At 37.7% G+C, this 15,553-nt stretch overlaps 1 protein-coding gene across 2 annotated transcripts; it reads left to right on the top strand.

Annotated features, from left to right (window-relative positions):
- Positions 1–393: 393 nt before the first annotated feature.
- Positions 394–13,940, top strand: LOC104927559 (cadherin-related family member 1). 2 transcript variants are annotated; one of them, XM_010741704.3, is made up of 18 exons: positions 394–644; positions 930–932; positions 1,097–1,192; positions 1,569–1,714; positions 1,809–1,859; positions 2,219–2,308; positions 2,477–2,563; positions 3,608–3,724; positions 4,322–4,465; positions 4,550–4,628; positions 4,725–4,825; positions 4,923–5,126; positions 5,558–5,710; positions 6,612–6,776; positions 7,354–7,421; positions 8,976–9,204; positions 9,873–10,127; positions 12,207–13,940. In XM_010741704.3, the coding sequence occupies exons 1-18, from the start codon at positions 584–586 to the stop codon at positions 12,750–12,752; spliced, it is 2,595 nt and encodes an 864-aa protein (XP_010740006.2). In that variant the 5' UTR covers positions 394–583; the 3' UTR covers positions 12,753–13,940. The 2 variants fall into 2 exon arrangements, with proteins under 2 accessions (XP_010740006.2, XP_027144926.1); XM_027289125.1 differs by lacking the exon at positions 12,207–13,940 and adding an exon at positions 11,313–11,574.
- The last annotated feature ends 1,613 nt before the right edge of the window (positions 13,941–15,553 follow it).

Below are 15,553 nucleotides of genomic sequence, written 5' to 3'. Positions count from 1 at the left end.
TTGGTCAGCGAGCTGCCAAGGAGAGCCACCACGGGAAGCTTAGGCCAGCGGCACTCACTACATGTGTCTAATGGGTTTGTTGAAACCCTTTCAAACCCCAGGGAGAGGAAGCCAAATGTGCCATGTGTCCATAAATAAACAGCACATGACACAAAGGGTGTTTGTTTGAGGTAAATCTGATATAATTCTCAGATCTTCGTCGATTTCAAACTCCCAATAAAGTCTTAAGAAGTATAAAATGTCACGAAGCCTTTGATTTAACAGCAATCATAGCTGCACAGCCCAATGTGTATGTTGTCACATGCGTGACAAAAGGTGTGAAGATCACGCCACATTGTGTGAAAGCTGAACTCTCTTCCTTTCCTCGTGTAGTTTTTCCGGAGGAATCGGTGCGATAGCAGTGTGGTTAAAAGATGTCTGCGGAGGGAAGGGATGCGTCACTGGATTAGTGCCTGAGAATTTGTCCCAGCCTCTTCCTCCTGAGCTGCTGAGACGCCTCCAGAAGGGCACGACACTCACTGCTTGCTACCCCCCTCCACCAAGCCTTCCACATGAGCCTGCCAAGCCTTACCTCCCCACCAGGATGAAGAAAGAAAAGAAAACACATGCTTTACTGTTTCTCCTCCTGCTTCACTTCACCTCGGGTAAGTCTCTGCTCTTATTTTTTATTTTTTGTTGTTGTTCTTTGTGTGCGGTTAAGACTTCTTGCCTTGCTCTTATCTGGTTAATCCTCTCACACACACAGAGGGCATGTACATCTTAGCGTAGACTGTTCATACCACCTGTACTTCATAGTTAAATGTGTGATTATATGTTTGTGTTGTGATAGTGGAATAAGTTAAATCCAAATATATTTACGATTCATCTCCATCCTCCTCCTCCTCCTTCTCCTTCTCCTCCTCCCTGATGTCGTTTCCTGCCCTTTTTAGCAAGTGAGTGCAACAGTTTTCACGTATTTTTGTTAGAAATAGAGCAAAATATAGACAAATCTATATGATTTATGTTTTTACAGTGTAGCCTGTTTATAGGTCATTATTTTATCATTTTTCTCCAGCTTCAAATAAACTGGAGCATGTTTATTTCTTTTCCCATAAAGGACAGTCAGACTATGCTCCATATTTTTATGATAATGGACCCAGCAGTACAAATGGGAATATGGCCTTGTTCAGCATCTCTGAGGATACACCAGTTGGTAAGTCCTGTGTGCAAACTAATTTTTAACATCTCACATTTAATAATCACAGCTCTGATTAATTTCAGTATGAGATATCGCTTAGCGTGGTTTGAAGGCGTTTTATTTGAAATGCGTAGGTGCAATGATGAAATCATCACGCTGGTATGGAGGCTCGAGCTAATCACTGTAATACCTTTTGGATTGTGACGTACATTAAGACCTACGGGAAGAAAACAATATGGGTGTTGGCTCATCTGACACGATTATTAAACGTAACATTAACAGTTAATGAAAAAAAATGAGGCGTTTACACCTTCCCTGCATGATTTTAATGAACATAGAAATGTTTTTGTGTGTGTTTGACATCATCTTTGTCTGTATTTTTATCACACAGGGACACAGGTATACATTCTGAACGGTACAGATCCAGAAGGAGATCCGGTGCGATATGGTCTGACTTTTGAACAGGGCTCCAAGGAATTCTTTAGAGCGGACTCCAAATCAGGAAATGTGACTCTAATTCAGGAGCTAGACAGAGAGGTGAGATTGTTAATGAGACTGTTGTTTTTTTGAAGAAACCTGCTGTCAGTCTGTCACCACTGTGGCTCAATGTGACATTTACTTCTCTTTGTAGAAACAAGGCGAAATCTCAGTGCTCGTGAGCATAACGGACGGTCGCAACAAAGTAAGTTTTTACTGTGCATCGAATGCTTTTGTTTATAGTTTATTATCATCAAAACGCTGCTTTAATCACACCAAAAAGATATGAGATTGTTTTGTGGTTCATACTTTATGTAAATGTTCTTTTTGTCTCTCTCTTTGTATTTTGAGTGTCATTTATTTGCCAAAAACAGGACAAAAGACACAATAATTTATTAATAATTTGAGATATTTTACATCACAATATTGTGGTGATATTGTTATCATGAATTCTTTTGGCCACCATAATCGTGTGGTGATAATCTGATATTGTGACAGTCCTAATTGCAGCTGGTGTAGCTGTTTTTATTTGCAGCTGAGAATTTGTTGACTTGTTGTTTTCAGGTTGTTGAGACCGTGAGAGTGTTTGTCACTGACGCTAATGATGAACCACCAGAATTTCAAAACCTTCCTTTCATCATTGATATCCCAGAGGTGCAGTATATTGAACAAATACACCCAATACAACAAAATAAATACAATTAACCTTTCTACAGGTCTTCCTGTGCCACAAACGACTTCTAAATCTGCTAATTGAGTCAAACAAATAATTGAGAATAAAGTGAGTTTTTGGGGTTATAAATCCTCTGATCTCTTCACTAGGATACTGCTCCGGGAAGTAGCATCTACAGAGTCCAAGCAATGGATAAAGATATGGGCTCCGGAGGCAGCGTTTCATATTATCTACAGGTAACCATGATGCAACTTCATTATTATGCAGATGATGCACAGCCGTGACCCTCTAAAGTTTTGTGTTGGTCAAACCTGAGTGCAGGATAGAAAATCTTTCCCAAGCCAGCACTGTTTTGGTTGTTCAAATGTACCACTAAGTTTCAAGGACACATAGTGAACTACCCAGATGTGTCTTCTCGAAGTTTGTGATACATCCAGAACCAAATATTCTGTTGAATATAACAGACTACTGGATCTATCTGTACTCTGCCATTAAAATAATCTAGGCTAAAATAGTTAAAGCTGTTCTAGTCTCATTGTCAACAGCCTCCAGTTTAATTGATTTTAGTCATCACATATAGAGCTGTTAATAGCTACATCCTGAGATCTGCCAACAAGTTTATCCTCAGTTCCCAAATCTTTAAAAAGGTTTTTAAAATGTGAACACGCGAGCAAGTTCTGACTATTTTCATCTTTTCACTGTTTCACTTTGAACTTTTATTGATACTCTTCTAGTGTTTCATTCTATTTCCTCTTTGTAATTCATTTAAAAAATGAATTACAAAGGGTTCATTTTTATTAATATGACCCTACCATCGCTATCTACGTATTGATACCGTTAACTGGCTCGGTAGAGGCCTTGACCCATAGGGTCAAACTGACATCATGAGGGCTGTGCAGCCATGTGGAGGGAGGAAAAGGGCGTTGAGTGATGGGACAGTGTGCGGAGAGAAAGATTAATCTCATACCAGAGAGCAGTCTGGAAATGGTGTTACTTTAGTGGATTAAATTTCAATTACATTTGAGCAAGGCACTGAAGGCTTAATAGGGGCTTAGGTTTTGGTCCTAACCAACAGCTGACAGCACAGTGGTAGTTATTGTTCGTGTGTCAGCTGTAAGACAAAAACTGTGCTGATGGAAGTGTGTAGAAAAATGTCAAGGTTGAAGTGGGATAGGTGTTAGAAACATCTCCGAAATTAGCTCGACTGCCCTGAAAATCAAGTAAAAAATAAAATGTGTGTCTACTGTTAACGTACACTCTGCAAACTCTGCTATTATCAGACCTCTCCGTTTGCCAAGTTCACCATCGATGGGCACAGCGGCATCCTTAGAGTGAAACCTGGTGAGACTTTGGACTACGAAACCACACCCACGCACTTTGTGACGGTGGTCGCAAAGGTGAGAGGTCACTGTCGTCCTTTACTTTTCCGGTTTGTTTTCTCAAGTGCCCTAAACACAGCCTTTGACACTTTTATTCTGGAGGTCTTTCAAATAAAATCTGTAGCCATGCAAATGAAATTAGTATTATATTGGATTTGACATGCTGGGTGTGGGTTAAAAGGTTTACATCCCAGTTTTAAACAGACATCTAACCAGTAAGGCTGATATAATCTTATTAAACCACCTCATTTAACTTTATTTAGTAATACTGTTTAGCTAGTAAACTGAAACCAAAGACTGGTTACGGCCAATATTTGAGGAAAATACTCACTATAATCAATAAAATCTCTTAAAAGGATTTCAAAAATACCTTAATGCTGCAGATATTACTTGACGAGAGAGGGCAGCCTACTTGAAGATCATGTGATGCCTGTATCTAATGTTGTATGAGTCCATTAACTGCCAAATCTCCTTCACCAACCATTTTTAATTTATTTTATTTATACAAGACTATTGTCATAATCTGCTATAGATAAAAGCATTTTCCAAAATCTAGATAAAACGGTGTTCGTATAAACATTATAAAATGTGCTAACTCGATATTTGTTTTCTCAGGATGGAGGTGGAAAGTACAAGGGGAAGCATCAGGTGTTGACCGCCACTGCCACCATAACAATCAATCTAATTGATGCTCAAGACATGCCTCCATCTTTCGTGGGAACCCCATACTTTGGCTACGTCTACGAAGTCTCAGTGCCTGTAAGTCTTCTTCTTCTTCTTTACAGCTGTAAAGTCGATCTTGTAAATATACACAAGATTAACTATAGATTTTTTTTCTGCCAGGGTTCTGAAATATTCACTGTGTACGCTAAAGATGGAGATCAAGGCAAACCTAACATGATGCATTATTCCATTATGAATGGTAAGAACAATCTATCGAGATATAAACTCTGTCTTGTTTACTGTTTTCAGCCTTTTTATTAGACACATTTGAAACATCTCCTTTATCATGTTTCAGGTAGTGATGGTGTGTTTGATATAAATAGCACCAGTGGATGCATCACCCTTACAACTTATCCATTTCTGCTGAGAAATGAATTATATGAAATTAAAGTCAAGGTAATCCCATTTATTTCTAATGAATCACACTCTTCTGGTCTAAATTTAACCCACTGTTCCTACTTCATGTGTTGATCAATGTTGTTTTTAAACCCAGGCGTCTGAGTTAGGACCAAACGATCAGCTGCAGGACTACGATGTTACCACAGTGACGGTCAGGGTGGTGGATCTTAATAACCATCCTCCGACCTTTTACGGAGAGAGCGGACCACAGAGCAAGTTTGAGGTCACGATGTATGAGCATCCTCCTGCAGGAGAGATCCTCAGAGGCTTTAAGATCACCGTCAATGACTCCGATCAGGTAGATTTACTCACGTCTCAGTGACATCTTTGAATCATTCATCAGAACGTCCTCTTCAGGCATGCTGCTACCTGTCAATATTGTGCATAAGCAGGAGCTCTATTAACAAAAAAGAAATATTCAGAATTAATATTTCCTCTGCTGACAGATGCACTAATACCTCTGGGTACGTTGTTACATAAATATCTGCCAGCCAGCCTCAAAGTGTGCGCAGTTATGCAACACCATTTACAAAATGTTCATGAAATCTGTTCATTAAGTCGAAATAAAATAATGCCGTCGTGTTTGGTTCCTGTCGTAGTGAATCATGTAACATTATATGCCAGATTATTAAAAATCCACCAACGTTTGCTGAAGTCAGCTCTGATGCTCTTGAACATTCTTATTTGCTTTTCTGATTCGTGATTTCTGCTTTTTTTTTTTTTTCACAGGGAGCAAACGCTAAATTTAAACTGAGACTCGTGGGGCCAAATCGAGTGCTGCGAGTCGTTCCCCAGACAGTGCTCAATGAAGCGCAGGTGACCATCATTGTGGAAGACACATCTGGCATCGACTATGAAAAGGGACCAACCCTTTCTTTTAAGGTTAGACTTCATATATAACTAAGTTATTATTATGATTATCATTGAAATGTCACCTTTTTCTTTGTAAGATTTGTAACAACCCAAAGTAGCAAGTTCTTATATTTGACATGCTGGAGCTACCAAATGTTTGAATTTTTCTCTCAATAAAATAAATCAAACTAATCGATTTGCTCACTTTGAGTCATGCTTGCAGCATGTCTCTAGTGCCATCTGTTGAGCCATGGACAGTGTCTACTTCTTTAGTCTAGACTGAAATATGACAACAACTGTTGAGAGAATGAATTCTGCTGACTTTGAGATGATTTTTCTTGTAGCTCCACCAACAGGTTTTCTGGTTGTTTGTGATTCAAAAGGAAATGTCTCAACAATTGTCGAATGAGCTGAAATTTAGTGCAGGCAATTCTTTGTCTTTGTGAACTTTGATCAAACACTTGTCCAGCTAATGACACTCCAATTAGCCTCAGCTGTGCTCGTATAGCGCTACTTTGCACATTGTCAATGTTACCATGGTAACACACTGAAATAAATCCTGAATTAGATTCTAAATAATCTACAAACAATTAAAAAAAATACTAGATTTTTCATGTAATAACTTGAGAAATTACCACCATTACTGTATTTTGAGGTTGGATTGAACAATTTCTGTTGGTGGCAAAGTGTTCCATTATTTGCAAATATTCTTTTTTTTTTATGACATCACACTTTGGCAACTTATTACATTTACCTCAACATAGCAAAAACTATTTTTGATATCCAACACCTGTCTAATAGATTTGTATAAAATGCCTCACAGTGCTGCTAATGTGGCTGCGGACCTTGTCAATAACCTAATCGGTTGATCAACTAAACATTTTAGCGTTCATTTAATCACTCTCGTGCACTCTTGTGACTCTCTGTGCAGCTGCTGGCCGTGGAGATCGACACTCCTGAGAGGTTCAGTGCCACAGCTGACATAGTGATCAACCTGCTGGACACAAACGACAACGTCCCAAAATTCACGGCTGAGTATTACATCGCCAGAGTCCCTGAGAACTCTCCTGGAGGCTCCAGCGTCGTGTCCGTGACGGTGAGTCAATCAAGATTAAACTCTGCTTTAACCCAACCAAAGTGATTACATAATCCATCAATCCTCCAATAAATGCATATTACTCGGCGCAGTTCATTAGACGAAAGTAGTCTGCTGCCAGACGAAAAAAGCTCAGCACTCGCCGGCTTTGCTTTTGTTGGTCCTTGTTATGAAATTCATGTCTCTGTGAGATATTCTGGCGTATGCTCTATGTTTTTTATTGGTAGAAATATTCATCTGTTTCTAACATTTGTAACATTTGTCTTGGCTTTTCCATCATACTGAATGTATCCTGCAGCCAGGCAGCACGTCCACGCTACGCAGTCTAGAGTAAAAAGCTTAATTATGCTCCAAGGTTAATCATCCTGACCTATACCTCCATCCCCACCCACCACAGGAAGAGACTTATAGCCTGCCCCACCCACTGTACATGAGATTAAGACCTTCACTGGTTATCCCCCAGTAAAAACAATATGTACCACCTTCAGTCACCTTGGTGGAGTTTAATTTTTCACACTTTATTGTATGAGCTGTAAGTACGGGGCTTTAAATCTCTATCCTGTTTTTATTCCTCCAGGCAAACGATCCAGATTCAGGGCCTTGGGGTGAAGTCAAATACACGATTTATGGATCAGGAGCAGATTTGTAAGTAAAAAACTTTCACTCCTGCCAGTTCAGGTTTGCTATGATCAGATACTTAACTCTTGCACTTCCACAAAACACGTTTCATAGACTGAAAAGTCAGTTTCGTGTGTAAATGACTCAACACTTCTCCAGGTGTTTTTGGTAAGTTCAACCAGCAGGTCACCAGTCTTGATTCATCTTTTGTGTCTTTGATGGAAGTAGCAAGCAGGAAACCAGTTTGATTGGCCCCTCTGCTGCACAAACAGCTCGCTCTAAAATGGCTGCAAGATGCTGGCTAATCTCCTAATTGGATTGGAGGGTTAAAAATAGACAGCCTGGCCCGTCTCACATAGGGAGAGCCAATTAACATGCAATGTGACAGCTGGAGCCACAGAAACGGCAGCTTTGAAAAGCAAGGCAGTGTGCAGCGAAGGAAAAGTGAGAATTTATGCTCGCCTTCAGGCATCGACCTGAGTTAATTGTGCGAAAGTTATCAGTTTCAAGGCAACTTGTGAAATTTCACAGTGCAAAACGAGACAGAAAAGACTGAATAAAAACGGCAGTGAGCCTGATGTTGAACTCGAAAGCACTCAGAAAGCACAAACCTTCGCAAATACTGTAGAATCTTTTAAATATATTCTCTTATGTTTAAATTACTTGTGTGATTATGACATAGTTTAACTTATTCTGATTGCAAATGTTCATATTTGTACAAAAAGCACAATGTCACAACAAAGACTGCTGGAGTCTATCACAGAGCGGGGTATATCAGCATGCATTGCTGTTTGCAACCACTGGGAAGTCAGAAAATACTTTAGATACACCCTAGATCTTTGAAATCCAAAAACATTTAGATTGAAGCTTTGTGGTTCTGTATTTAAAAAAATAGCATGTTATAATGTTGTGATAAACAATCGTGCTAAATTTGTTGATGATTGGACAAGTTTAATTTTAACCGTTCAACTCAACCATTTCTAGAAGGAATTAGCCAAAAAAAGAAATATTAATATAAAATAATATAAAATATTTTCTGTATAAAATCAGTCCAAATCTGAACCCATTATTTATTGGTCTGTTGGGACTTTTTTGATTTAATGACACTAAAATACTGCAAAGAGAAAAACACAACAGTATGTAGGACCTGAAGTAGAAAGGTAATAAAATTAAAAACAAAACACATATTCAGGACAATAGAGAGAGATAACTTCAAGACTTTACTAATATTAATAACTAACTTTAATTATTGATCCTCTGGGAGGAAAGTCACATTTTACAGTATTACAAAAATGAGGTAGGAAATGTAAAAATAGAAATGAACAAATGAACAAATGAAATTCAAAAGCCGTTTACATTTATATAAATTAGATCAACAAGAGGATATGTTCACTTGGTGGATGCATGTCTCTTATTTATAGTCACATATTAATGTGACTCATGTAAAGATTCACAGGATGTGATGTAAATGTCACTTGAGCTGTGAAAGAGGACACATTATTAGAAACGCCTGGTTTGCTTGGACAGAGTGTTTGATACACAAAATGGATAACCGTGCTCATACTCTGTCTGAACCTGTAGGTTTACCATCCACCCATCATCAGGCCTCATCTCCACGCAGCCCTGGACCAGCCTGGATGCAGAGGTCAGGTCTAAATATAACTTTTACATCAAGGCTGAAGATTCAGAGGGGAAGTACAGCTTGTCTGAAGCCTTTGTCACCGTCGTTGACATGAACGACCACCCTCCAGAATTTGACGAAGAACTCCTGGAAAAGACAATGATTATTGGCACACCTGTGAAAGTAGAGGTACATAATGTTAAATCAATTCATCATTGTACTGGAGGTCTATTTTTTAAATCAACAGATCAAAATGCTGGCTGTTTGTGACATTTAGAGAACATTGTATGGAAGCTCGGAGCTGCCGATATTAAAATGAAATAATCCAAAAAGATTAAAAATTCAGTTGCTATTTGTGTGCACAAGAACAACATGATAAAACTAGAGTGATACTCTTACTCTTTTCTTACTGACATCAGATCAAAACATACAATGAAATAATCCTATTAACAAGTGAGACCTGTGTATCTAAAGCGTATTAGGGCCTACTATTAATCCGCAACTGAAAATAGTCCTCAGTGAATACAGTATTTACTGGAACTACAAAAACTACACCTGTTTTTAAGTCTATTTGAATTATTATGTATTTGTGACGCAAATGTACTTCTTAAGGATTAATGTCTTCATCAAGAGTAAATGTTTAGTGTTTGAGGCAGGGGAGGGATGTCAAGGATGGGATCGATGGGATTTTGTTGATAAAAATTAAAGTGTAGAAGGCCGGAGTTATCCTTTAAGATTAAAAAAACATGGATAATGCAGACAATATCATATTTCAATACTTTTATCGTTGTGTTTTAGTGACTTTAGGTCCAATCATCATTCTGCATTATATATCCATTTTATGTTATTTTTTCTAGGCAATGGATGATGATGCAGAGTCCCCAAACAACGTCATTCAGTACTCCATCATGACAGCCGACCCTGACAACGCATTCGATATCAACGCCGACACCGGTGAGATCAAGCTGAAGCCGTACATCAAGTCCATGGAGATTGTGCATAACATCACCAAGCAGAAGGACTGCAAGTGGTCTCTGGTAGTCCAAGCCAGGGACAGAGGCTCTCCATCCTTCAGCACAACAGCCGTGGTCAATATTGATATCACAGAGGCGGTAAGACTTTCTATGACTTGCATCATGCTCGCAGCGCTTTCTATTTCCAGCCTGAGCTTTAGGCAGCACAAGCTGTAGATTCAAGGAGTTTATAATATGATTATAGACATTGTTGTCATGCTATGCAGCTGCCGTCACGTGTCATTGACTTCATCTTCTTTAAAGGATAGTGCTGGTCATTTTTATGAAGAGACCAAAGCCAATGATGAATTTATAAAATATGAGCCAGTAACCTATTTATTATTACATTTTATACATTAATCAGAGCTTCATCATTAAATGACTAAAAAACTCCACAGAGCTGCAGGGTTAGTCATCATTATCTGTGGGTTGTTTGATTCATTTTTAAAATACAAAATAATGATTACTTTGAACCTTAAAATCACTTTAAACACTGATTGACATATGCTGCCACCATGTATGTATGATGATAATAATAATAATAATAATACATATTTTACTTATGCTTCATAGATCAGTTCTCAACTATGATGAGTTTTACCTGATTTAATATCTTACAAACTTCTCTATAATCTTAAATACTCACAGATAAATGTGCAAAAATCAAAATCAAAGTAATCATACCAACATGTTGACATCAGTTTTTCCATCTGAGCCCCTCCCACTTCAAACTAGTGAAAAGAAACAAAACAACCAAACAAAAAAACAGGAAAGTTAAATAACTAAGGGGCCTTTAACCTTTCTGTTTAATTATAATGCAGTTATAATTGTGGCCGATTAATTAATAAATAATCAGAGTTTCCAGAGTTATAAATGTTAAGAAATCATTAATAAAGAGCTTTTTATGCATCAAGTCTGCAGTTCTACATGTTGTTAATTGATTTTGGTCCAAGCAAGTGATCAAACTGTTCAACTACTGTCACAACATGACAACCCAAACTAATTTATACAATTTTAGAAAATTATTTATTAAGATTGGAGAAAAAAAAACACAGATAATACTTCGTCGTATGAATTCATACTGGCTTTTGTCTGTAAATGTAAAAGTATAAAATGACATCAGCATTACACTTTAAAGTTTTCAGTCATTTACATTAAACCATCTTTTTTTCCAACGCTCTGTGTCTTCACCATGACTTCATTCCTTCACTCTACATGATGAGATGACTCAGTTTTTTTGTTTGTTTGTTTGTTTTTTTTGGTGTTGTGTATCGTGCATTTCAGGTCAAAGGTCGAATAATTTCATACTTCATGGGCCTCAGCAAGCGTCCGCTGACTGTTTTTGGAATTTGTCTCAGCATTGGCACTTCCCTCATTTTACTAACAGTCTGCATATCCACAACCCTGTACTGCAGCGCAGTGAAAAAGTCCAGAATCCACCCTGAGAGTAACTATATTAAAGTGATCCGCAGAGTCAAGTGAGGAATATTACGGTATAACAAAATATCTATTTTTTTACTGGTTAGCTATCGTCTGTAAAAGAGTCCTGGAGCACATTTGATAATATTAGTTTTTATAGATTCCTTTTTTTAAAAATGCATTTATATAATTTCTTGATTGGAAAATATTCCAAATGCAACATTTTTCTAATAATGTAGTTTGGATTTTTACACTATCAAAGCACCAAAGCTTTGACAATCTAAAATACTTTTATTTCTAGAGTTTGACTCTGATTATTTGGCTGTCAAAGTGACTAGGATGGAGCCTTTACTTTTGGATTTAAATCTGGATTTGCTGACTTAATCTCCATTTTTTTCTCTCACACAAATATGCACTTCACCTCATGAACTGTCATTGTTCTTGTTCAACCCTCATCAGTCACATGCCAAAGAGAAATCCTAACGCACCGCACTGCCAGACGCATTCCCAACAACTAGTGTTAGTGCGTAGTTCTTAGATCTGCATCAGCAGTCCTATACCGCAGGACAGAGGAAGATGGATGACTGAGTGTGAGTGTGGGAGCGTCACATTGTTAGTAGACATGTTGTTTGGGCCTCCTCTGTCAGTGCTTTGCGCATCCATCTCGCGTGCTTGCATGCTTTACACATATGCTGCGTTAACACTTGGACTCAATCTTTTGGACTTGATTTAAAGTATTTTATTTGTGCTCTTTTACAGACTCCTCTCAAGGGGCCTATGGCGGCCTTTTTATTGAAAAGTAGGGACAATCCTATGAAAGCTCTAGGCATGGTCACTGTTATCATTACTGTATTGGTAGGGGTGACTGCTTTGATCTCTACTGCTATGTACATGCGAAACTCAAAGTCAAACAGGATCATGCCGGCACGTCGCATCATTAAGAGGCGACCCAGGGACCAGAAGCCCTGGGACTTCAGGATGCCCCTTATCAAATTCAACGACCCCGCAGATAAGTTCATCATTGGCGATCCAGAGAGCCGCCTGAAGCGGGGAAGCGGCAGCTCCCGGCCCAAGCCTCCACCCCCCAGCGCTCCTAGTCTGCCCCCTCCACCTCCGACCACAAGGCCAAACGAGAGGCCCCGGGCAGTCCCAACAATATCTGGTGCGCTGGCCTCCAAAGTCGCCAAGACAACTAAATCTGGTCGCCGCAGAGAAGGGCAGGGAAATATGAGCTCTGCTTTAGTGTCAGAGCTTAAAATGAAGCTGGAGCAGAAAATGATTGAGAGCAATCAAAGTTGTTATTAACCCTGTCTTGTCTTAAGATTTCCTCGTCCAGTTCTTTGACAGCTCGTCTCCTATCCGAGAGTTGTCACCTAAAATTCATGTGATGATCTGGTAGGGTTGGCCTGCCTCTAGATTATTCATATGTAAACAGTGTAAGGGTTATAACAGAAAGGTTTACAGATATTTATGTCTTAAGACAAGATATTAAACAAGTGGGCTCCACTGCATCCTTAGCTGACCTGGTTTATAGAGCTTGAGTCTGTCACTGGTGCAGTGGAAGATAAATCACCACACTGCCATCTTGAGGAAGATTACATCATCTTAACAGTAAGAAGCACCACTGTAGATTGTCTCGAGAGAGGATTACAAAGACTTACTGTGTATACATAAGTTGCATAACTTCCTGAAAAGTGTAATGTCCACAACCTTGTAATGTTTTCAACACAAAACTAGGATTTCACCCATAAAATCCTGCTAAAAAAAAACAACAACAAAAAAAAGTCTTTTGCTCACTTGAGCATGCAGCTGAATGACACGGTCATGAAAGACAACACTGCTTCTTATAAAGTGCTAAATGACCTGTGTGTTAATATTTTTACTGTGTTACATCAGCCGCTTGAAAGCTGAGAAGTTGCTCTTTTGTATGATTACAACGTGCCACTGTAGGTTTTCACAGTAACACAAGCTAAACAGAGTTGCTTTTATTTATTTGAGCGTGTTATTCTAGAAGAAATGCTTTTATATAAATACCATGGGTCCATTTTAATTGTACAGCATTGTATTATTTTTATTATTTTGAGTATACATATATATATAACAAGATATAAACATGTCCAAGTTGTATCTTGCAGCCGTAAATAAAGTACAAATTAAACCATCTAACTCTACTAGTCGGACATTGTTGGCACAAATTAAGAGTTTCAAGCATAGATCACGATGTATATAACCTACTTGGACATTTCCTTTGCAGATAAACTGTAGAGTCTGTGTCGAACATTTAGTTTAGAGTCCACACAGTTACTTTCCATGTTATTCTTCAATGCCTTCAAATATAGGCAAATAAAATTTGAGTAATTTAATTGCTGTATTACATATCTTGTATCTGACTCTATCTTAACTTATAAATATCTTAAATAAGTTGAGATAAACTATATTGTATGTTAACTATAAATTAAACTTGCCTGGTCCTTCAAAGTAACATATTTGTACCGTCTTTGTACTGTCTTGATTTTGAATAAATATTTGAAAATAATTTTGTCTCAGCTCAGTTTTTCCGAGTCTAGTTTGATGACTATAATTTAGTTTTTTGGAGTTCACTGAAGTGAGATAGTGCAGTGTTTTACATGAACAAGTACATTTTTGTGCAGTACTGAGCCTTGTAGCGGCACCCTGGGAGCAGTTAGGTATTTGGTACTTTGCTCAAGGGCACCTCAGCAGTGCTTTATCGATTATTTGTAGTAGAATCCACATTTTTCTTTTTTCTTTTTTCATACCTAGTTACTCATCTTGTGTTCCCTGAGATTCAATTTGTCCTTATTTTATCCTTTGGTGGAGCCCGACTTCAAGGTTGAGAACCACTGAACTTAAACACTAAAACTACAGTACAATCCTGCTTTCACACTGATGCGTGAGTATTAACAATCTATTAATGTAACATAACAATATATCAGGTATAAGGCAATTTTACTTTTTAAGTACACTTTACAGATAATACTACTGTACTGTAATATGATTGTAAAAGCAGAGTTCATTTTATATTTTTTTGTTATTGTTTACTTAAGTAAAAAAATCTGAATATTTCTCCCACCACTGATCAAAATATTACATCATGTAGGGGGAAAAAATCATAATAATAATAATTTACACGTTTCCGTGTATATGTTTGTTTTTTGATATTGAATGATAAATGCAGTGATTCCACTGTGTATGTGAACTGACCCGACATCATTATGTAACACTGAAATTCATTTTCATCAAGTGTTTAAGTGTGCATTTTACTAGACGAACATCTTTAGTTAGACTGGAAAAGTGCATTTTACTAGACGAACATCTTTAGTTAGACTGGAAAAATTAAATTAAAAATGTACACACACTTTATTTTTTTTGTCTGTATGACTGATGTTCAAACACATTGAGCTCAGAGCTGTCATTAAATGGAAATATCATGTCCTGCTGACTAGGATTCAGATAGAAAATCACTTTAATCTGCTTAGGAGTGTATGCATAAATGCATGGGAAAACGCTGCTTATGTAACAAATCCTCTGTGTGATTGTGCTAAAAAATCAGAGTATGTCTCAGCATTCGTCTCCACTCCCCTTTAATCCACATCCGACATCATTTCATTCTGTTACAGACCAAGTAAATCTGGAGTGTGTAAAAAGGAAAACAATAATGATAATGTGAACCATGAACCAACACACAATCCACATGATTACAATTTAGTTTGGTGAAATTAACATTAAAGAAATATACAAAGTATTCATTATTTACATTTCTTTGTTATTTAGGACTGCATGTTTCAGTATCAAAATATATTTATATAAAAAAAAACTGACCCAAGAAATATCAAACACATTTTAGCAAAAAACATTTTATACATGTTTGTTAACACAGATAATAACAAACTCTCCTCATAATAAGGAAGAAAGGCAATTCCACTTGTAGCTGACAGCTTTAAATATATATTTACAGGATGACTATATACTATAAAATATATAAAATAGCCCCAATCTGTGCCTGTGTCTGATCATCTGGATGAAAAAAAACAAAGATGGCACCCGGAAATGACATATGTCCTGGCCGAATTTTTGTCTGTATTGAT

The sequence above is a fragment of the Larimichthys crocea genome, chromosome XVI (genome assembly GCF_000972845.2).
Source record: "Larimichthys crocea isolate SSNF chromosome XVI, L_crocea_2.0, whole genome shotgun sequence".
NCBI classification, from domain to species: Eukaryota; Metazoa; Chordata; class Actinopteri; family Sciaenidae; genus Larimichthys; species Larimichthys crocea.
This window is presented reverse-complemented; position numbering and strand designations above follow the sequence as displayed.